The sequence below is a fragment of the Perissodus microlepis genome, chromosome 6, assembly GCF_051167445.1.
Source record: "Perissodus microlepis isolate ML-2025 ecotype Zambia chromosome 6, ASM5116744v1, whole genome shotgun sequence".
Taxonomy (NCBI): domain Eukaryota; kingdom Metazoa; phylum Chordata; class Actinopteri; order Cichliformes; family Cichlidae; genus Perissodus; species Perissodus microlepis.
Genome location: NC_140466.1, coordinates 27,327,134 through 27,349,822, shown reverse-complemented (window position 1 = coordinate 27,349,822; position 22,689 = coordinate 27,327,134). Strand labels below are relative to the sequence as shown.

At 41.6% G+C, this 22,689-nt stretch overlaps 1 protein-coding gene across 1 annotated transcript in view; it reads right to left on the bottom strand.

Annotated features, from left to right (window-relative positions):
* The window catches only part of dchs2 (dachsous cadherin-related 2), a 31,725-nt gene that overhangs the window by 5,133 nt on the left and 3,903 nt on the right, over window positions 1–22,689 (bottom strand). Inside the window, exons 2-19 of the mRNA XM_084931773.1 lie at window positions 21,873–22,064; window positions 21,554–21,785; window positions 20,673–20,909; window positions 17,806–18,828; window positions 17,529–17,716; window positions 16,445–16,544; window positions 15,634–15,791; window positions 14,498–15,341; window positions 14,068–14,307; window positions 10,205–10,339; window positions 6,193–6,402; window positions 4,749–5,609; window positions 4,555–4,668; window positions 3,767–3,978; window positions 3,529–3,680; window positions 2,048–2,178; window positions 1,616–1,902; window positions 988–1,129 (exon numbers count right to left, since the gene is read on the bottom strand). Of these exons, the coding sequence (XP_084787899.1) occupies window positions 988–1,129; window positions 1,616–1,902; window positions 2,048–2,178; window positions 3,529–3,680; window positions 3,767–3,978; window positions 4,555–4,668; window positions 4,749–5,609; window positions 6,193–6,402; window positions 10,205–10,339; window positions 14,068–14,307; window positions 14,498–15,341; window positions 15,634–15,791; window positions 16,445–16,544; window positions 17,529–17,716; window positions 17,806–18,828; window positions 20,673–20,909; window positions 21,554–21,785; window positions 21,873–22,064 (5,458 nt within the window). The remainder of the gene's footprint in view (window positions 1–987; window positions 1,130–1,615; window positions 1,903–2,047; window positions 2,179–3,528; window positions 3,681–3,766; window positions 3,979–4,554; window positions 4,669–4,748; window positions 5,610–6,192; window positions 6,403–10,204; window positions 10,340–14,067; window positions 14,308–14,497; window positions 15,342–15,633; window positions 15,792–16,444; window positions 16,545–17,528; window positions 17,717–17,805; window positions 18,829–20,672; window positions 20,910–21,553; window positions 21,786–21,872; window positions 22,065–22,689) is intronic.

Sequence of the window (22,689 nt, the reverse complement as noted above, 5' to 3'; positions counted from 1 at the left end):
AGACCAAAATATTCTTCACTGAATTCAAAGACCTGGCCTTCAGTTTAAGAAATATACAGTTGAAGGATTTGCTCCTCTTAAGATCAGTGTATTGTAACAATCTATCAATTTATTAAGGGTTAAATCAAAACTGCCGTGCTGACTGGAAGGGCAATTTTCTTGGTGAAATGCAACAAAGTGTCTGTTCATCCAATTTATTATTCCACTTCAGTGCCACTTAAGGTTTTCTACAGGATGATTGCATTCACTCTGAGGCTCTGCTCTAACAGAGACACACCGTACCACAGAAAGCACCATACTCTGCAACATTGCTGCAAATTTCCATTAGTGCATCTCACCACAAAACAGGGCAAATGCATTTCTCTGATATTAAATTTGGGGTTCAAATCTGGTAAAAGCCCATAAATTACTCTTAAGTGAAAGAGAACTGGCCAGAACTGAGGGGAGCTGGTTTGGTTTCAGCTATGTAGGATTTATCTTCTTTCTTGGGTTTAGGGATTCTTAAAAGGGAGATAATAACACAGGCACGGCTCATCCAAAGCACTCTATCTTGCTGACTTCTAATTGGCTTTTTTTCGCTCTTGTCCAAGAATCTCACTAGCACAAGACTTCAAAAATATATTTCCACATTGCTAAAATGCTACTGGCAGAAGAAAAAGTCCAAGTATCATTTCCTGCTGTATCCTGAGGTGCTCCCAATCAGGTTTTCTGTGTGCCGTTGGTTAAGGCATGCATGACTTTAACTGTGCAAGTAAAGATACCTTCAATGTAGAGAGCAACTCCTAAATATAGAAATCATACCACCAGACAGTCATAACGTTTGATATCAGCAGAGTATGAGTATAGAGTATAGTAACTCTGGCATACTTAGATACTGCATGTGCCATATACATGTGCGCATAGAGTATAGAGTAATCTTTTGCTGTCAGTGTTCATACATCATGTATGGGAGCACTTTCCCTTTTCATGAGTTGCACCGTTCCTTACCATCCTCTGGCTGGATGTAAAAGCCTTGCAGGGGAGATGAAAGCAGTCTGTAGTTGATCTTGCCATTGAGTTCAGAATCTCTGTCGGTAGCTGACATGGACATGACAAACGTGTCTGCTGAGACCAGCTCTGATAACTCCACCTCCAAGAGAAAAACAAAGAGCAAATCACATCTGCAGAAAGTTTTCTGAATCTACTGAAAGATGTATTGGGTTTTTACTCTTTACATATTCCACCTCCTTTTCTAACTTTCATTCAATTAGGCCATGGGCTTTTAGGAAAATGATCCAATCCAAACTTTGATGAGTTATTATATATGTGGTGCTGGTATATGGTATATAAGGTGCTGTCCAGAAGAGCGCAGGCCTCTGCTAGAGGGGGGAATATTTATTATCTATCTATCTATCTATCTATCTATCTATCTATCTATCTATCTATCTATCTATCTATCTATCTATCTATCTATCTATCTATCTATCTATCTATCTATCTATCTATCTATCTATCTATCTATCTATCTATCTATCTATCTATCTATCTATCTATCTATCTATAGGGGAATATTTTGAGTACCACATAATTAAGATTATGCTTTCAACCATCTGACTGAAAAATCTTGTATCTGCACCTGGTAGGAGTCCTGGGTGAACACTGGAGCGTTGTCATTGACATCGAGCACTTGAACTTTAACCTCTCCATTGGTCTGGTGAATTGAGTCAGATGCCCAGACCGTCAGAGTGTACTCTGTCTGCTCCTCATAGTCCAGGGCTCGAGTCAGGGTAATGACGCCAGTATACCGGTCGATAGCAAAGGGAATATTGGTGCTGCTGTTGTCTGAGAAGCTGTAGGTGATAGTCGAGCTCAGGTCAACGTCATTTGCAGTCACTTGGATCACCATGTATCCTGCTGGCAGATCTAGGCAGAGAATAGCAGATTGTAGTTTAAACAATGAACTTGGATTTAAATCTTGTCCTACAAAAACTGTAAGTGTTGATGTACTGAAGAGATTCTGCCATTCAAAGAAATGGAAGAGCAGTGCATTGACAGGAGTTAGGCTTACTCTCAGTTATAAGTACAGGCTCCATGGGGGGAATGGCAGGGCTGTTGTCGTTGACATCTACCACTTGGACCCTAACGGTGGCGGTGCTGCTCAGTGGAGGATTCCCCCTGTCTGCTGCCTGTAGAACCAGCCTGTAATGTAGATAGGTAGGAAATAATACAACTGAGCTTTAGTCAAATTCTCAAATCCATTTTTCAGCTGAGCAGGCCTGTTGACTCAGAGTAAAACAGAGTTTCTTGGTTACACCCACAATCACAAAGATATAATCCTTTTTTATTGTAACCTCTTTTGTCTAGTAAGGATTTTTTTTTCTCAGGAGGAAAAGTTAGTCAAGTCTTATTCCTTTCTGCCTTTCAAAGAAATGGAAGACCAGTGCAGTGAAGAGGGTTAGGCTTACTGTCAGTTGTAACTACAGGCTCCATGGGTGGCTTAATTCAGATTTATTACGATGTCTTGGCCCCTTCTTGTAAGAGAGACAAATCAGTACTTTGTAAAAAAAAAAAAAAAAACCCTGCTGCTACCTTGAATCCTGAAAATCTTCACCTGTAGTCATGGTAGAAAAAAGTACGCCCTCTTTCAGTTCTAAAAGTTTACAAATAAAAATAAAATAAAAATAATCTGGTCCTTAGCAGGTCTTAAGATCAGATAAATACAACCTCAGATGAACACCAACACATTACACCATATCATTAGTTATTTATCAAAACTAAGCCAAACAGTGTGTGAAAAACCTCAGCACACTCCATCATTCAGTAGCTTGTAGCACCACCTTTGGCAGCAACAACCTGAACTAATCGTTTTTGTATGACTTTATCAGCCTCTCACATGGTAGTGGAGGAAATTTGGCTCATTCTGCAATGTTTTTTCAGCTTATTGAGGTTTGAGGTACTTTGTTTGTGCATAGCTCTCTTAAGGTCCTGCCACAGCATTTCTATCAGTATGAGGTCTGGACTTTCACTGAGTCATTGCAACGCCTTCATTCTTTTCCTTTTTAAAATATCTGACTGCGAGGTGCCCAGGTCCCAAATCATCACACCTCCACCACTGTGCTTGACTATTGTTTGTGCTAATATGCTGTGTGTGGTTTTCACCTAACAAGACATTTGCTCCGTCCAGCAGACATTGTTCCAGAAGCTCAGGAGGCAGAGTGGGTGTAATATGCCCCGTTTTGTGATTTATCTGATATTGTATTTATCTGAGCTTAAGACCTGCTAAGAACCAGATCATTTTTATTATATCCTGATATGTAAAAGCTTAGAAATGAAAGAAGGTGTATCTTCTTTTCACCAGGACTGTAGGAAGATTGTAAAATGCCACCAAAATAATTGCTGTACTACGCCAGTTAAAATGCTTTAACATTTACGAAGAAGTGAAGTAGAAGAAACATGCAACTGTAGCTGATTCCATTTTGGAAGTAGAATCAATTTTATGTGTGCAATAAAGTTTTACTCAATATTTTTTATTGAGCAGTTTGAGCATACTTGTATGATGGAGTGATCTCGCGGTCCAGTAAAACATTGGTCGCAAGGATTCCTCGTACAGAGTCCAAAATGAAAGCTCCATTAAGGTTACCAGAGAGAATGGAGTATTCAATCTGGCCGTTCATGCCGCTGTCAGCATCGGAGGCAAACACCTGTTCAAAATATGAGAAGCGGTCAGTATTAGAGGGATCACTGCATGCATCTCACATCAATGAGGGCGTTAATACCGAAAGTTTACCTGCATAATGTAGGTATTGTGCACTTGGCCCTCCCAGACAGCTGTCCTGTAGCTGCTGTGTTCAAACTGTGGTGCGTTGTCATTGATGTCCACCAGAGTGATGGAGACCCTGCAGTGAGCTGTCTGCAGCCCACTGTCAGCCAGCACCACCAGCTGGATGTGGGGGTTCACCTCAAAGTCCAGAGAGTTATCCTTCTGCACTCGGATTTCACCTACATAAGACGGTAACATGAAGGTAAAAGCTGCACTCAAAAGGAAGTACAGCTCAGTTAATATCAAGCCAATAAGGTTTATTTTTAAAAACACAAATCATAGAAATCATAATCTTAATTGACATTTTACTTCACGCCCTTCTGTGAACAGGGCCTTTTCCTCTTTGGCCTCTTTTCACCAAATAATAGAAAAGTCATGGTAAAGTAGTGGAAAGAAAAACACAGCTTTCAATCTGACAACAAAGGTGTCGACAGAAGTACTTTTAGGTTCAAGTTTTTGTGGTGAACGTTCAGTCCAACATCAGTATGAGATTGTGTATTTGACTTGGTGTGTCTGCATGGTTACTTTATGTAGACGTGAGTCAAAAAAAGGAATTTGGGGGAAAATATGATAAAATCATATATGGTTTTGAAATACTTATGTATTAAAAAATGCAGAAGGACAAGAAAAGCTGATTTTTTTTTGAAAAGGGGTAATTTAGGGATAATACAAAAAACTAACAGAAAATCTATATTGTGGGATTAGACGGTTTTATTGGTTAATAAGTTGTATTTAGAAATTAACATTTTAATTACCAGTGTGACGGTTAATGGAGAAAACCTGGTTCTCGTTGCCGCTAAATATGGTGTATGTTATTCTTTGTCTGCTGCTGCTTTGGTCGTTGGCCTCCACCTTTGCAATCCAAGTGCCTTTAGAAAGAAAAAGACAAAAACAATGACTGAGATGTTCAGTGGTATCAGTGAAAACAAGACAAACAGATAAAACGTACCAGCTCTGCTGTTCTCCTTGACACTGGCGTTGTAGACTTTGCTTGTGAACTGCAGTCCTTCGTGTTCTCCCTTCAGATGGATAAAAACCAGGCAGGTAGAGGTCAGAGCAGGATGTCCTCTGTCTGAAACGACAACTTGCAGCTTCCTCCCAGAGAAACCCGCTCTCACTCGTCTTCTCAGCGAAATCTCTCCAGTCTCTGTGTTGATGTCAAACAGATTCTCTTCGTCTGATAACGCATAATGTATCGTCCCATTCTCACCCTGATCCCCATCTGCTGCTGTCACTGTGGTAACTATCTGGTTCGGCAGCGTCCTCATGGAAACCCACGCGCTGAAGGGAGTCTGCTCACAGACCGGCATGTTGTCGTTCACGTCCTCCACCTGTATGGTGACCGACGCCAAAGAGCTCAGCGGTCCCTGAGTGCATCCATCGGTAGCGACAGCTCTGAGGCTGTACTGAGCTCTGCTCTCTCGGTCCAGAGACCTGGTGGTGCGGATCGCTCCCGTGAAGGCGTCGATTAAAAAGGCCCCTTGGCTGTTATCATCTGTCAGGGAGTAGGTCACTTCCCCGTTAGACCCTTCGTCAGGATCCGACGCACTTACACGCAGGACTTCAGCTCCAGCGGAGAGGCCCTCGCTGATAGAGGCATGATAGCTCTTGCGGGTAAAGGAAGGGATGTTATCGTTCTGGTCCATCAGCACCAGATGGAGCTGGGTGAAGGAGCTGAGTGGGGTGGGGCCATAGTCACGGGCCTGGATGGTGAGTGTGTAATTCTGCATTTCCTCCCGGTCAAGGACCTGTGTGGTGCTAATGGCTCCGGTGTGACTGTTGATGGTGAACCGACCTCTGTAGTCCTCACCTGCAGACAATCAGAGATGACATCAGTGGAAAGGAAATAAAGGATAATTCCACTTTAACTTTGGCCACTCGACTCAACAATGCACTTTTGATGTCTTGAAAGCAAGCAGTCAGACATTCATCCATTTAGAATTTTGCTTGCTTCATTTATCTGAAGGTCAGACTAAATGTATGCTGCTAATGGTCTCTCCAAGCAGAAAAATTATATGCACACAGCTCAATATTGAACCAAGAAGTTAGCAGATAAGATGTGCTTGTCCCTTCACTACAGACAGTTTGTGCAAGTCTTTAACTGTTAAATAAATGATATGCTCTAAAATACTGGACTACCCACAAGTTACGCACCTACAAGAGCTGCTCAGACTGCATCAGCACTCAACTAACCTGCTCTGTAACTTTGCCTGAGCTGCCACTTTATGGGAGCCAATAATGGACTTGTTGCAACGGTGACATCATTACAGTAGTAGCCTTGAATTCACTGAGCTCTTTAAAATGACCCATTCTGTACAACTTGAATGACAGCATGAAGTACAGGTAAAACTTTCAAGTTGCTTGAAATACAAAACAAGGTCTGATCTTCTCACCAACTATGGAGTAGTGAATGGTGCCATTTTCTCCATGATCTGGGTCAGAGGCCTGGGCGGTGTGGATGACCCCAGGAGGAAGGTTTTCCGGGATGCTGATGCGGAAGGATGACTGCATGAACTCTGGGGGGTTGTCGTTGTCATCCAGCACAGAGCACATCACCGTCGTCGTGCTCGAAAGTGGTCGAGCGCTGCTGTCACGAGCCTGGACTGGAGATAGGAACAGAAAGGAAGGACACAGAGGCTTACTCACCAGTTCTTTTTTAAATTATTTACTAAAATATTCAAATGCTTGACACCCACAGGCTTTATAATAAGTACTGATGTTTTAAACAACAAGTGCCTAATACTATTAGCATGTTCTTTAGATCCTTTTTTCTATTTTTCTTTGGCATGTTTTAAATAGCATCCAAATAGCACCAAAAGCAAAGTGTAGCTATTGTAAACCTGATGTCTTAATGTCTGAATGTCTCAGATATGCCACACGCTGTTATTTTAATAACTCATTCAACACTAGAGTATAATTTTAAAAAGCCATACTGTACACATTATATGTAACAATTTTATTCAAGATTCTTTCTTACAACACAGCAATGAGGCAATTATTGGCTGTGTGTCTGGACACTGTGTGGCCAAATTGGATGTTTAATAGCAGTAAAAACTCCAAAATCAGTCAACGGAAAATAATGAGACACAGCTTTTAACACATGCTGACAAGAATTTTTTTTTAATTTCTTTCCAATTCATTTACAGCCAGAGAAAACATATATTTCAGTGTTTCCCAATAAGCCCTGTGAGATTTGGGCGTGGCTTCTAAATATTCAGGCCTTCCTGTTATTATATTTAATTACTGGGACTTTATTTTTAATTATACTGACAACTGTACAAATATTATGGTAAAACATGTGAAAGCATTTCACCAAACGCTGGTGAATCTGTTGAACGTAATTACTGCACGCACCCATGTGAGAGCGAAAGCAAGCTCTCGAAAAGACAGAAGGGTGTAGCGGTGTAGTCAGAAGAGGTTAGATATACTGTAGCTCAGCCCTTTAAAAGTCTTCTGTTTCCTTAACATAAATCAATCTGCTGAATAACGTTGCTTTAACGGAGAAAGTCGACCTTAAATTCTTTACGGCTTTGCTGGTGAAGCGTGACAAAGGAGAAGGTACAGAATGAAAGTATTTGTATAACCCTTCAGATGCAGGCTCTCACCCAATTATCGTTGTGAGTGTGTGGCTAAGCAAGCAAGGTCGTGATATGAAAAGAATCTAATTCCTGTGTTTACACAGCTGTTGTCACATTAGCTGGGATGTCTTTGAAACCAGTTTTCCTCAGGACATCTTGATCATAGCCATTAGTGATGCAATAACAGGGCAGCTCAACACAAACATCACCTCCATACAGACTGCCTCATCAGCAGATTGTATCTTCTGCCTGACAGGCTGTAATTGAACAATTACAGAAATTTGCACTGACTTTAAGTACTGTGCAAAAGCCTTGAGCCACCCCTTATTTCTTTATATTTTGTATCTTGAGCAATAGTTCTCCAGGTCTTTCTGGAGGTTTTTCAAAGTCTTTTTGCTAAACATTGGCTGCTTTTTCATTCTCAGTTTCATTTTCCCTTTGTTTCTAGTGCCCTGCCACAAAAACACATTTCATCGTTGGTTATATCCACAAAAAATACCAAACATAACACATTTGACAGGAATAGTAATGTACAGAGGTGGGACCAAGTCATTGTTTTGCAAGTCTCAAGTAAGTCTCAAGTCTTTATCCTAAAGTCACAAGTCAAGTCTCAAGTAATGTCAGGCAAGTCAGAGTCAAGTCTCAAGTCACTGGTGTAAAAGTCGGAGTAAAGTCACAAGTCTGAAACTTTGAATTTCAAGTCCTTTCATATGCTAAATGTAAATATTAGACCATGTGATTTTTAAATCTCTGTTTTTCTCAACACATGACGAAATAGTGAACTTAGAAAATATACACAAATTGTGAAATTGCACCTCTATAAAATGCAGCTCAATTACACTTGGCTCCAAGAATAATTTTCACCAACAATTCTGAGATAAACTGCATGTTATTCTTGGATGCGCTTGTAGGACCGGCTTTAAAATAGCATGACAAAAATATCATACACATTAAAGTTAGTTGACATCACAAAGTTAGATGAAGTCAGCTATCTCATCGTAGCAAAAGAGAACCTACCGTTCTTTATGCAACTTCAACTGTCGGACAAAGTTGGAAGTTGTTCCATCTCTGTCTGTGATTCTCTTCTTGCATGTTTTGCATATTGCATTTCATTTTTTTGTTGACTACTTCATAGTTTATGTACCTGAAAAAAATGACTCGAGTCCAAGTCATGTGACTCGAGTCCACACCTCTGGTAATGTATTTTTGCACCAACAAGATGATTCTTAAAGACCTATTGGCTGAAAACTTAGTGTGCACCACGTTCTTATAAAATCGGAGGAAACTGGAGGAAAAAAGAAGAAATGGCAAGAGTAAGAAACTATCTGCAGGAGATGAACAGAATCTAAAAGTCATGTCCTTAACAAATCAGAAAACAATCCAGCAAAGACCTGACAAAGCACCTGAGAGATGTATCTGTCCCTTCAGTTGATCCATCTACTGTTCACTAAAGCTTCATCAGAACTGGTCTTATTGGCTTTCAAGAAGCCATTCTTAAAGAATAGAAACAGGAGAAAAGGTTGAAGTATCCCATGTTACACAAAAACTAGGATGAAAATCATCAGCAACAGGTCTTATGGAGTGATATGAAAATGAATTTGAAATCTTTGGCTCAAATCATCTTAATATGTGGGGAAGAAGTCAGAACAGAGATCCAACAGTGAGTGTCTACAGCCATCTGTAAAACACGGCGGAGCCTCAGTCATGGTCTGCGGCTGCATTCCAACCAGTTATGGACGTAGAAATGTACCGTCAGGTATTGTTCAACTATGCAATATTATCTGAAAAGTATCTGATTGGCAGCAGCTTCAGTTTTCAGCTTGACAATGATACCATTGGGGCGATCGTGGCTCAAGAGTTGGGAGTTCGCCTTGTAATCGGAAGGTTGCCGGTTTGAGCCCCGGCTCCGACAGTCTCGGTCGTTGTGTCCTTGGGCAAGACACTTCACCCGTTGCCTATTGGTGGTGGTCAGAGGGCCCGGTGGCGCCAGTGTCCGGCAGCCTCGCCTCTGTCAGTGCGCCCCAGGGTGGCTGTGGCTACAATGTAGCTTGCCATCACCAGTGTGTGAATGTGTGCGTGAATGGGTGGATGACAGGTTGTGTAAAGCGCTTTGGGGTCCTTAGGGACTAGAAAAGCGCTATACAAATACAGGCCATTTACCATTTACCAAACAGACTGCCAATGCAGTAAAAGCATACCTGCATAGAAAAACACACCATTAAACACCATCAGTCTTGGATTGGCCTCCCCAGAGCCCGGACCTCAACATTACTGAAGCAGTGTGGTATCATCTTGACAGAGAACCGAAAAAAAGGCAGCCAACATCCAAGGAAGAGCTTTAAATGTCCTTCAACAAGCCTGGAGAACTATTCCTGAAGACTACTTAAAGAAATTAGAAGAAAACTTGTCTTGTTTACACGTTTCAACAAACCCCTCCACCTATTTCCCAAGACTTTTGCCCAATGCTGTACGACTGACTGTCACGACACTTGACAAACACAAGATTTCCTTTTACCACTGTTGTTGTATTAGATTGCTCTGATTTATTACAGAAAAAAAATCCATTTTGGTGATGAGTTACTTAGTTTCTGAGCATAATTCTGATGTCTTCAGTGTTATCATTCTGGAAGTCATTAAACATGTGACTTTTACTGCATTGTTTTGCACAACTGCCGATTTTCCCTTGAGTTTGTTAACCCTGAACTTATAATTAAACTTTCAAATTTTTGTTAATAGATACGTGCTTTACTTCTGGCTTTTATTGTGGAAAACTGTTATTTAAAATGTTATTGCTCAGGACTAACAGATGTTTGCTTATGTGTCCTACCTCTGAGAGTAAAATGCTGCTGCTGCTCTCTGTCCAGGTAGGAGGTGGTGGTAATCAGGCCGGTGTACGGGTTGATGCTGAAGAGCTCATAGCCGGGACCCGGCAGCAGACTGTACCACACCACAGCGTTCTCCTCTGAGGAAATGAACACAGGAGGCGAATGTAAATGCTGTCACAGACCTCAAAACAAATGCTCAAGCAAAAACAAAAGGAAAATCAAGGTTAATAGAAAAAACAAAAATCAACTTGATCATATATCAGATGATGCTGCATAATTACAGAAATCCAGTGATTTACATTACAGATATGCAACCCGACAAACGATACACGCTAGTTTCTCTATTGAAAAAAACATTTCCAGTTTCAAGTAGATATAAATGGCCTTAACACTGGTGAGACAAAAAATGTGGCTTCTCTAATGAGATTATGGATGTCAAAAACAACACAGTACATTTTTATGCTCACGATCTCCAGAAAAATATATACCTCTAGTTGTTGAATCGTTATCTACCTCACACATTCAACTTTAGTTCAAGTCCATTCATGTTTATTGCTGCTTCTGTTTCAGGCAGCGCTTATCTCAAGGAAAAGAGAACAATGTGGCCAGTTAAAACCTCAGCGAAGGCCTGCTGCTTGCAGCTTTTATGGTTCTTGTGATACGAAGCAAACGCAGAGTCCACCATCCCTGGACTCGCACCAGTTTGCATACAGGGAGAACCGGTCAACCGAGGATGCGATCGCCACAGTGCTGCACACATTACTGAAGCACTTGGAACACAGGAACACCTATGCACGGCTCCTCTTTGTAGACTACAGCTCGGCTTTTAATACCATCCGGCCATACAAACTCCGTCCCAAACTCCACCAACTGGGACTTAACTCCTCTCTGTGCAACTGGATTGTGGACTTCCTCACTAACCGTAGACAGAGTGTCAGAGTGGGTAAGAACACCTCTTCCACCCTTGTGGTCAACACCGGTGCCCCTCAGGGGTGTGTCCTGAGCCCTCTGCTATACACTCACTTCACCCATGACTGTATTTCCTCCTGCGCGTCCAATCTCATTGTTAAGTTTGCCGATGACACTACAGTGCTCGGACTTATATCCAACAACGATGAGACAAACTACAGGACAGAGGTGCAACAACTAGAGTCATGGTGCCACGACAATAACTTGGTCTTAAACACCAATAAGACCAAGGAGATCATTGTAGATTTCCGGAGGAAGGGTCATAACAACCATCTGCCTCTCTTCATTGGCAGTGAGGCGGTGGAGAGGGTGAGTAGTTTTAAATTCTTGGGGGTAACTGTGACCGAGGACCTGTCCTGGGGCAACCATATCACCTCAGTTGCACGGAAGGCCCAACAGCGCCTCTACTACCTGAGGAGACTGCGGAGCGCACACATTCCCAGATCTCTGATGTTGAACTTCTACAACTGTGCCATCAGCAGTGTTCTGACGTATGGATTTCTAGTGTGGTTCCCCAGCTGCACCAAGGCCGATCAGCAAGCACTCCAGCGGGTGGTGAAAGAAGCTGGCAGAATTATTGGAACAAGTCTGCCAGAGATTAGTAATATCTTCCCCACTCGCTGTCTGAGGAGGGTGCATAGTATCCTGCGGGACCAACATCACCCTGCGCGCCACCTTTTCCACCTGCTGCCCTCAGGGAGAAGGTACAGGTCTATACAGGCCAGAACATCCAGATTGGCCAACAGCCTGTATCCACAGGCTGTGAGGCTTCTGAACTCTCTGCCCCCCTCTCACGGACAATAACCATATCCAACTCTTTAATAGCACTGAACTGGTCTGCATTGGTGCATCATATCTTTATTCTCTTTCCCCCTCCTGTCCCCCCCCCCCCCTTTCTTAAATAGATAACTATCATATCTGACATCATATCTCACAGTACAATAATATTGAATGGGTTGCATTGTTGTACTTTGTCATGTTTCTCAGGTCTTTGTCTGAATTTCTTATGAACATTACTTGTCATGTTCTCATGTTGTTGCTAAGGATTGTCTTATTGCACTGGAGTCACACTGGGTTAAATATTTACACTTGGGTTTTAAGGGGTATTTATTATTTTCTTTATTATTGTATTTATGGGTTGTACGGAAGCTCCAAACGCAATTTCATTGTTCTCTGACAATGACAATAAATACTTATCTTATCACTTCAACTTTACGTGCAAGCTGTGGTCTTGATGACCATCACAATAATGCACGTTTCACATCACGTTAGTTTCAGAAGATAGAACAAGGCGAGGAATGCGTATAGCATTTAAGGCTATGATTACTAAGATATCTTTTATGCTGATAGCAGTAAAACATTTGAATCACGGGGCATTTGCATGTTTTTGAAATTACGGTCTATTCACACACTTCTATGATGTTTTATAAGAGCATAACTTGATTACTAGACTTCTTCTGCTTAGCTTTGTTTGGTTCACTGATTTAATTTACATTGCTGTTAACTTGGTTTGCTTGGTAGGTGTCAAAACTACAAAACTCTGTCAATGTCTTCTTCATAACTCTTTTGGTGTAAACCGTGTCACTTTTGTCTCTTGTGCATAAACAACCATAAACAATTCCCACTCCGGGTACTAACAAACAAAAGTGTTCCATCAAAACATTTAAGTTTCAGCCAAAGGATTCCCAGTGCAACCCTGGCACAATGACCAAATCTTACCATCAAACCTCATTGTAAATAATCAAACTCTTCTTTTGAACACAAAGACAGCACAGTTACTCTTTAAAAAAAAAATCCTTCCCAAAATCTCAACTCTTGCTTAACAAAGTGAAATCCAGAAGGCTCAGAAGTTTAGCTGTCACACTCATTCACATTGCAGCTCTTCTGTGATTGACTCCAGCACATGGAAACTTACATACATAGATCATCAGAGACACAAAACAATGGTCATCTCTGGTGAGAGTTTGCAGGGAAAAAAGCAGCACAAATGATAATCAAATAAGACTGGTGGGAGAGCAGGCCGGCCTGCCAGAAGAGGCGATTTGAGGAGATGGATGAGAACACACAGCGCCTATTGGCACAGATGGCTTGGATTATGGAAATCATGATGATAGAGGACCTTTCAGATTTCCCAGAGGAGCTGTCTGCTTGCTGTTCTTGGACAATTCTCACCCCCAAGAATGTTAGTTCACATTGAAACCCCTCCTGTACAGGTCCCCCTGCCGCACGCCCTCCATCTCCAGTATTTAAAAAGAATCCTACTGTCAACAATGAGGAGACGAAACGGGATGTGGAAGGCCCCGTGCGCGATGTGTTAAAATAAACAGTGCAGATGTGTAGATTTGGGAATATGATTAAAGAGTCGGGTGAATGAGATTCGGTGGGATGTGCAATGAGCAGAGCAGACAAACCGAAAAGCATATGAGGAAAACAGCAGGGTGTGGTTTCAATTAAACTGTTAATGGAGTGAAAAAACAGCAGAGCTGAAGTTCGACAAGGAAGCTGAGCTGCATTACGGCACATGGTACGAGAAAAAAGTAATAAACATGGACTGTTATACTTTGTCTTGCCAGGAAAAGCTGTAGTTTTGCAATTTGGCTCCTACTTTATTTTGATGCCTTCATCTTTTCATGGTTAGCAGATTTATGGTTTTAGGCTTCATGGACATGTGCTAGTGCTGCCATCTAGGTAGCTCACAGGGAAACTGCCGTCTCCACTTTAATATCAGGGCAATTTCAAACTAAATTTAAATGCTGTTAAATATAATCAAAAATTAGGAATTTTTAAATAGTTGGAGCTCAAAATTAAATGTACACTACCTCAGTATACATGTCCCATTTCAGCCATTATTTGTTGGTATTACCTCTGACTTATTGCCAGTCAAATGAATTATTACCTGAATCCTCATCAGTGGCAGAGACCCTGATCACTGGTTCTCCAGGGTCTCTGTTCTCTGCCACAGTGGCGGTGTAAACGGTTTGACTAAACACAGGCGCCTGGTCATTCACATCCCCGACCTCCACTGTCAGAGTCTGGGTGGAGGAGAGTGAGGGCAGGCCTTGGTCCAGCGCACGGACGGTCAGACGGTGGAAACGTTCTGTCTCATAATCCAACGGGGCAGTGAGAAGCAAGAGGCCTGAAAAAGAAGGAAGGAAATAAAAGAAGAATTAATTTTCACATTTAAAAGTGAAATGTTTGATGTTTTAATTCACTGTGAATCAGCAGACGTTCATATGTCTGATATTCATATGGTGAGTCTGATGAGTTTTTTTTAGGTAAAATTTTATTTGGAATAAATTTTTCCGCTGTGCAAAAATCACAAATACCTGTCTTCTCCTCCAGTGTGAACAAGCCTTTCTTGTTTCCAGAAATAATAGAGAAGGAAACGATCCCATTTTCACCTTGATCTCCATCTATTGCCACAAAATGATGCAGCAGACTCCCCACCTCTGCGTCCTCCATCGCCTGAGCTGTGTCTGCCGATACGAACACCGGCCGGTTATCGTTCACGTCCAGCAGGAAGAGCTGAGCCGTCACCGAAGCCTGTTTGCGCTCATTCTTCTCCTTCGCCTGATCTGTGGCTGTTACAGTGAATGCAAAGCTGGGGGTGCTCTCGCGATCTAAAGGTGCTGCTACAGTCAGGCTCCCCGTGTAAGGGTCGATCCGAAAGGGGAAGGGTGATGATGACCCGCTGACTTCAGCGTCAAAGGCGAGCTCATAGCGGAGGGCACTGTTTGGAAAGGTCCCGTCAGCGTCTCTGGCATGAAAAGCATACGCCAGCGATCCGACTGCAGCGTCCTCCCTCAGACCAAACATCACCAGTTTATCAGGGAACCAGGGCGTGTGGTCGTTCACATCCTCCACTATCACACAAATCAGAACAGACACATTCACGATGGGAATGAGGCTGGCGTCCTCAGCACGAACCACGAGGAAGTACTGCATGGCAGCCTCGTAATCCAGTGGCTGGTTGATGTATATGTCACCGAAGGAGCTGTCGATCCCAAAGTGAACACTCCCGTCCCCCTCAGTGATGGAATAGTGAAATCTCCCTTTATCTGAAACACGTGCAGAGCCAATAACAGTCGCAGGCTCCGTGTCCTCCCGCACCAAAAATCGTCTCACAATTTGGCGATCGGAGCGGCCGTACGGATCTTCTAATCCATGAATCTGAAAAGCAAAGGACAAAGTTTTAGTTTTAGTTTGCTATAATTACCTTTTTTCCCTCCATTCGGGAAACCCAGCTTTACTCTTTACAGTTATTAATTTAAAGTTAGCATGAAAAGATACAAACAATAAAGCAATAAAATACTGTACTGTATAAAAATGAGTGTAAACTTCCAAAACAGTTAATGCAGTATTTTTGTAAAATCTCTTGAATTAAAGCTGAACGTTCATACTGCAATTAAATAATATGTCACTGTTTTTAAAGGTGTGGCCTTAACTGGAGCACAGCCCGTACCTGTACATGAATGACTGCAGTGTCCTCCTGAGAGATGACTCCGCTGTCCCTGGCGGTCACTTTCAGAGTGTAGTACGCTTTTGCATCTTGGTTGAAGAGCTCTGTTGTTGTGATATCTCCAGTTTTGCTGTCAATCTCAAAGTGCTCCAGATCATCATCTTTGAAAGCAGACGAAAAGAGATGCGAACAGAGCGAACTGTTAATAACACAGGTCTGCAACAAAAAAACGGCACAGGATTTTCTGACTGTTTCTTATAGATTTTTACTCACTGAAACTATGAAAAATATTTTTTAAATTCCATCCTCGTCAGGTTTGCTTCCACAACTCTTGTTTTTAGTCTAATTAAGCGTACGATGTCCCTTTTTAAACTGAAGTCTGGTATCATATACTTGAGTCAAAAAACCATATCCAATAATAATTTCTTACATTAATTTAATATTTCTAAGAGTGAGACTCAAGAGAAATATAAGTAGAAAATGTGAGGAATTGAGGACAGGGGGTCGGGGTGCGGTGGGAGGAGCTCAGATGATCGTGTCCCAACAGGTTTATTTTGTTCATAGTGAAAGCTAAGGAATCTCAGAAAAACTATGCATAGTTAATTGTAATAATAATATTTGTTTTTTTCCATCGCTGTTACGCTTTTTTATGTGAACTCACGTGATTACGTGATTGAGGGAAATGGAGATCATTTTTAGATTCAGCACCCTAAAAAACATAAATTTACCAAAAACATCCCATGCAGCTGAAAAAAACCCCATTTTTTTCAGACCAAATCTGTATAATCAGTCAGGACACACGTTTACAGCTCACCTGTGACCAGTGAATGAATAACTGTTCCATTCTCTCCTGCGTCCAAGTCTTTGGCAAACATGTTCGTGACCAAGGATCCTGACTGTAGACCAGCCCATATCTGAAGTGAACACGTAGAGAGCATAACTACATCTGACAACATAACAACACATACACTAAAGATATAGAGTACAAGTAAGACTTGCACAACTGTATCTAATCTTAGACACTAAGTCATATTTATCTCAAGTTCATTTATTCATGGCACATATATACGTTTATGTTCACAGTATATTAGCGCTTGAAGTCATTTATGATAAGAATACTTGCTGTTTTTTTTTTCACTTACCCAACCGCTAGTTACCAAGTACTTAACTGACAGGGTGGCATTTGCTCTCCTTATACTTGCTTTTCAATGTGTGCTGATAATACGTTGTGTAGTGATCATAGATGGTCCTTATTAGCATCTACACATGCTACAGTATTACTTAGATAAACTATCCCACTTAGATCATTTTTGCCTGGTACTAGGTCTTTGAGAGACAACATGATGACACCAAAATCTATAATATATCAATTTGTGTAGCATGTATTGATACATGTGGGGGATGTTGTGACGGTGTAATAATTTCTAATATTAAATAATGCTGGTATATGGGGAATATTGTCATGTCTTTTTGTATTAACTCGTCGACCTGTCCTTAGTTTTCACTTAGTTTTTCTTTTCCATGTCTTTAACTGCCTGCTTCATGAGCTGCTCTGTGTCTGTCTTCACTATTTCTGTGTCTTCTTCTTATTTCTGTTTTTTCTTAGTGTAAAGGACTTTTTCCTGCCCTTGTGCTTGTCATTTTGGTTAGGTATTAATCAAAACAACATTAAAGTACCTTTACAGACTAACAATTTGGTTTTTGCCTACATGTGAACTTCCTGAGTTTTCCCGCTAAAGTGACAAATGCATTTCCTGATGCATCAAAAGGCAACAACAGCTAAATGTTATTGAGAAGCATGTGCAGTTTGGAGTGCAGATGCAACTGTAATTTACCAAGACTGCTTTTGATTGCATCAGTAGTTGCATCACGTTGTGATGAAGACGCATCGTTCTTACCTGCACATTCAGCTCTTTACTGGCTGGCAGGTGAGTGAACTGCGGCGCGTTGTCATTGATGTCGGCGATCAGGATGTGAACGGTGGCGGTGGCATTGAGACGAGGGTGACCCTGATCTGTCACCATCACCTTCAGACTGTGCTGGCTGTACTGTTCCCGGTCCAGTGCCACCCAGTTGATGATTTCACCTGGCAGAAGATGGAGAAAGGTTAATGTCACATAGGTGACCACGGAGCACAAGGTAACTTTAAGGTGGTGTTACTTGATGTGTTTGTACCTGTTTTAGCATTGATTCGGAAGAATTTCCCATCTGAGAGCAGGAGATAGGACAACTGGCCGTTTTTCCCAGAATCCTTATCCACGGCCTTGACGGTTCCCACCAGACCTTGTGGCGATGACCCCTCCAACACAGTGAAGTAGTAAACGTCCCTGCTGAACACCGGGGCGTTGTCATTGATATCCAGCACCAGCACCGTCACTGTGGCCATAGCCGTGGTATTTGACAGTGAAGCCTCCGTAGCCAACACTCGAAAATGATACTTGGACTCTGTCTCATAGTCCAGGTTGGCTGAGAGGTACAACCATCCCGTCTTTGGGTGAATCCGAAACGGAACCAGAGGGAAGCCAGGTTCTCCTTCCAAAGAGTAGATGATGAAGGAGTTTGAAATGTGGGCTCCCTGGGTTCGGTGAGCCCTCACTTGGATGACCCGAGCATCTTTCCTGTAGCCCTCCCCAATCTCCACGTGATAGATCAACGTCTCAAATGCCAGGCTGTCTTCGGCAGTCGTTTGGTCTACGTTTACTGAGAGGGTCAGGGTGGAGCTCAGGGAAGGTTCTCCTTCATCTTTGGCCACAATCTCCAGATTGTATCCCTGCTGATGATCCATCTCTAAACTCTCATTTAGCGTAACCGTCCCGAGATTGTGATCAATAACAAACACGCCATTTTTCCTGCTCTTCAGGTAATACTGCACCCGACCATTAGCACCGCTGTCATAGTCATGCGCGTGAGCGATGAACAACACGGTTCCCGGTCGAGTGTTTTGTGACACCGTGATGGTGTCACTGTGTTTGGGGAAGATGGGGGCGTTGTCATTAACGTCAGCTACACTGATGTTGACTTGGGTGGTGCTGTAAACGGGAGAGGCGTCGGTGTAGGACTGAAGAACCAGAAGAGCGTACGGCTGAGACTCGTGATCCAGGGGCTTGAGGTTAGTGATCAGACCCAACTTTGGATGAATGGAGAACAAACTCTGAGGGTCTCCAGAAGAGATTCGATAAGATACAGATTCCATGGAGTCTGTAGAAAAAGAAAAAAAAAATTTTTTTTCCCTATGAAATAGTCATAAAAATTTAAAGGGCTTACATAAATTAGACATTTAAAGACATTGTTCTAGATGTCTTGGGATTTAATCAGATGTAACTTTGAATGCACACACACACACACACACACACACACACACACACACACACACACACACACACGCTAATACACTTTAAGTAATTAATGCACAGGCCAGAAGATCCCATTAATCCCCTGCAAGTGTTTGTTGTGCTTCGACTGTAAACTAAAAACTCCTGAAACAAGCAGAGAGCTTAATGGTGCTCGACTCCTGTCAAACAACCCCAATTCTGCTGTTTCTGCTTTAAGTCGAAGTGTTAATCTCTTAAGTGATTAGACAGCCTTGAATGACTGTCTAGTGTTGTTGGGGTGTTTAGCTGTTGAAGGCATTCGGTGGAAAAACAAGACTATGAGGAGATAATTATGAATCCCTTTACTCTTTGAACACCATCTACGCAGAGGTTTTTTTTAGGATACTGAGAATAAAATTATAAATGGCATCCACTCTTCTATTAGTTAAACTGTTGCCACCACAAAATGCTGTTATATTTAACAGAAAGCGCCCAATAAATAAGTTTAGAACAACAAGGAAGAAAAAGAGCAGGTTGATCTGTAACAGGATTGTTTCTGATGTAGATGCAGTACACTGCACAGCTACTCTTTATTATCTGTCATGTGTTCGTGAGACTCAAAGGGATTAAAGATTAAACTTTAGCTTCTTCATGTCTGAAAGGAGATTTGAGCAACTTTTATCGCTCAACCGTTTCTGTCGCAATCATCTGTCGGGATATTAATGCCTTTGTGTAACAGCCACCTATTCTGAATGTGTCTAAATCCAGTTATTATGTTTCAAGAGACCTATGAAGCACAATAATGTCAGTACTTACACTAATCCACCTCATATTAAACAGCTGTATAGGTTTAAAATATATATATTTCAAGATACAGATGTTAGCTTTGCTTGTTTAGCTTATCTTACCATAAAGTTCATAAAGTTTACGAACCATCCGAACTGAATTTCTTTGAACTGGAGGCCAAAAAGAAACTCAGTGATTTTCAGAGTCCTGCTCACACAAATGTAACTCTCAGCATAACGTGATTACAGCAGGACGCTGGAGCAGGACTAGCTTGAAGCTTTTACTATAGCTTTATTATGCAAGAACACTTTTACGTTTTGTTCCTTTTGTTTGCACTCATGACAAAAGCATAAAGAAGAGAGAAACTTATAAAATGTTCAAAATGTTTTTCAGTTTTAAAACTGATGTTTTATTTTGAGGGACTGATTCAGATCCTTTACTGAGAGTGTGAAGCTCTCAGAGTATAATTGGACTGACAAATTACACTATATGAACAAAAGTATTGGGACACACCTCTCTGTTATTGAACTCAGCTGCTTCAGTCCCATTGGAGTATAAAATTTTAGCATCATGGTGGTAAAATGGCTCGATGAATTTGAGAATGTTACTTCAACAATGCAACAAGTAAGTTTGTGGGATTTCGTCCCTCCAACTGATTCCCTGATCACCTATTAGTGGGATTACAGCGAAATGGAAGCATTTAGGAACCTCAGCCTCACAGCCAAGAAGTGGCAGAGCAGGTGAAGTTACAGGTGACCCCAGTGCTTTTTTTCCCCATATGGTGTATGTTGTGTCCTCTACAGTAACTCAACAAAATCTTAGTTGTTAAACTTCTCCCGTTGCCGTAGTGATGTTCAGCAGAGGTAGAGTCTGGGACCTTGTGATGACTCTCTCCCAGCTGCTCTAACATCAGTTTGGATAATAAGGAATAGATAATAGTCTAACCTGTTGGGTTGATGGCCCGCACCGTCCCCACAGGTGTCCCCGGTGGTGCGTCCTCAGGCACTGTGAAAGCGTAACGTGACCTCTGGAACACAGCTGGAGCCTGAGCACTGCGTAAAACATTGATCGTGACCTCTGCAGGTCTGGCTGAGATCGAGCCTCCTCCGTCCTGTGCTGTTATCAAGAGCTTTACATTAGCTGTGCCCAGGTGAGTCAGAGTGGAGGTCAGGAGAAGCATTCCTACAGAAGAAAAATACGACATAAAGAAATTAATTTAAAATGTTTTTATTTTTCCCCAGTTCCTTTCTGCTTTTCAAATGTGTGAAATGAGATTCACAACACTTCACATTTATTATATTGACAGATGGGAAGGACAGGGCTTGTTTTTGTAACCAAAATGCATCTTATAAGTGCAAGAGAATCAATATATGTCTATATAAACAAATGCAGGCAGAAAAGTGTCAGATTAAAGTTTTCTTTTCCTATAATTTATCCATTTCATGGTGTTAAATTTTGGCTGAGCACGAATCTTATATTACCCCTTAGCCACCTGGGGATCTAAGCCTTTTGGGGCTTTCTGCATCACCCCTGCTGAGCTGTGACATTGGCAATCATTTCATGGGGACTTACACAAAGTAAGCAGTCGTTTATCCCTGAATAATGGAGCCTGCCAGTCACATGGTTTACTTAAAGACTACTGATTGGATCAATGTGACAAATCAAGCTTAAGAAGTCAAAATGCTATCCTTTACCAAGACTGAAACCTACACAAAGCTTTATTTATTTCAATATTGGAAAAGCAACAGTTGGTTCACTGGAAATTGTGTCCACACACTTATGTTCAGACTATAACAGAAAGTGTTCTCACACCTTTACGGCCCTACCTGTTTGTTTATCCAGCGAAAACAAAGTGGACATGTCGCCAGGAAGGAGGTCGTAGGTAACCTGGCCAAACCTGCCAGAATCTCTGTCAGTGGCAATAACGCTGACGATCTCTGTGCCAGGCTGCGCGTGGCTGCTGATGCTCACGGTGTACTCCTCAGGGCTGAACACTGGAGCGTTGTCGTTCAAGTCCTCGATCTCAATGTGCACATAGGTTTGAGCACTCAAGCCTCCCTGAGGGAGAGAATTTTATTAGGACCCAGAAATTAGGGACAAATTGTTTAAATGAAATCCACTGTTATATATCTGTGTGTCACTCACTGGATCCTCAGCCTTGATCAGGATGTCGTGGACCGTATGTCCCGTATCTCGATCAATATCCTGGGAGACGCACAGCTCTCCGGTGTGGGGGTTTATTTGGAAGAGCGGATGTGTGGCCTGTTTGTCGAAGCCATCAGACAGAGAGTAGAGCAGCGTCCCAAACTCAGGGCTGTCTGCATCTGTAGCGACGACCTAAAGAGAAGAGAAATGCAGGCATGAAAACAGGAGGTGCAAAAATGAAAACATCTTAAATCATTTCTTTAACACAAAAGAGAAATTCAATTAAAACCAGTGCTGCAGAATAACTGGGAACAATTTAGTGTAAAACTTATATATTCATATCTAAGGTCATATGTGGGGAAAAAAACATTAAATAATTAATTTAAAACCTATCATCAGCCTATAATGTGCTATATGTACCGCATATGGTGTAATTATGATCATCTAAGATGATTTTCTTCACAACTTTAACAGGTAACTGTTACCTTTCTGGTACAAATGGTGCCCTGATCCTTTATTTTAATAAGCACATGTTAAAAGGGGAAACCCTAAAGAATTACACTGTAATGCTAAAAATAAAACAAAGGTAAAACATGTAATATGTTTAATAAAAATATAAAGAATTAAGAGAAACACTTTTGAAAAATGTCCACAGGTAGATTATTTGGTTTAGGTGAGGTTAGATTTTGTACCTGAAACTGCTCGTTGAAAACGAAAATAATAACAAGGCCTTTATTAATAACTCAACAATATAACTGAACTTATATAATGATGATGAAGCGAGGAAGAACACCTCCTTAGTTAGTGATGATTGAAT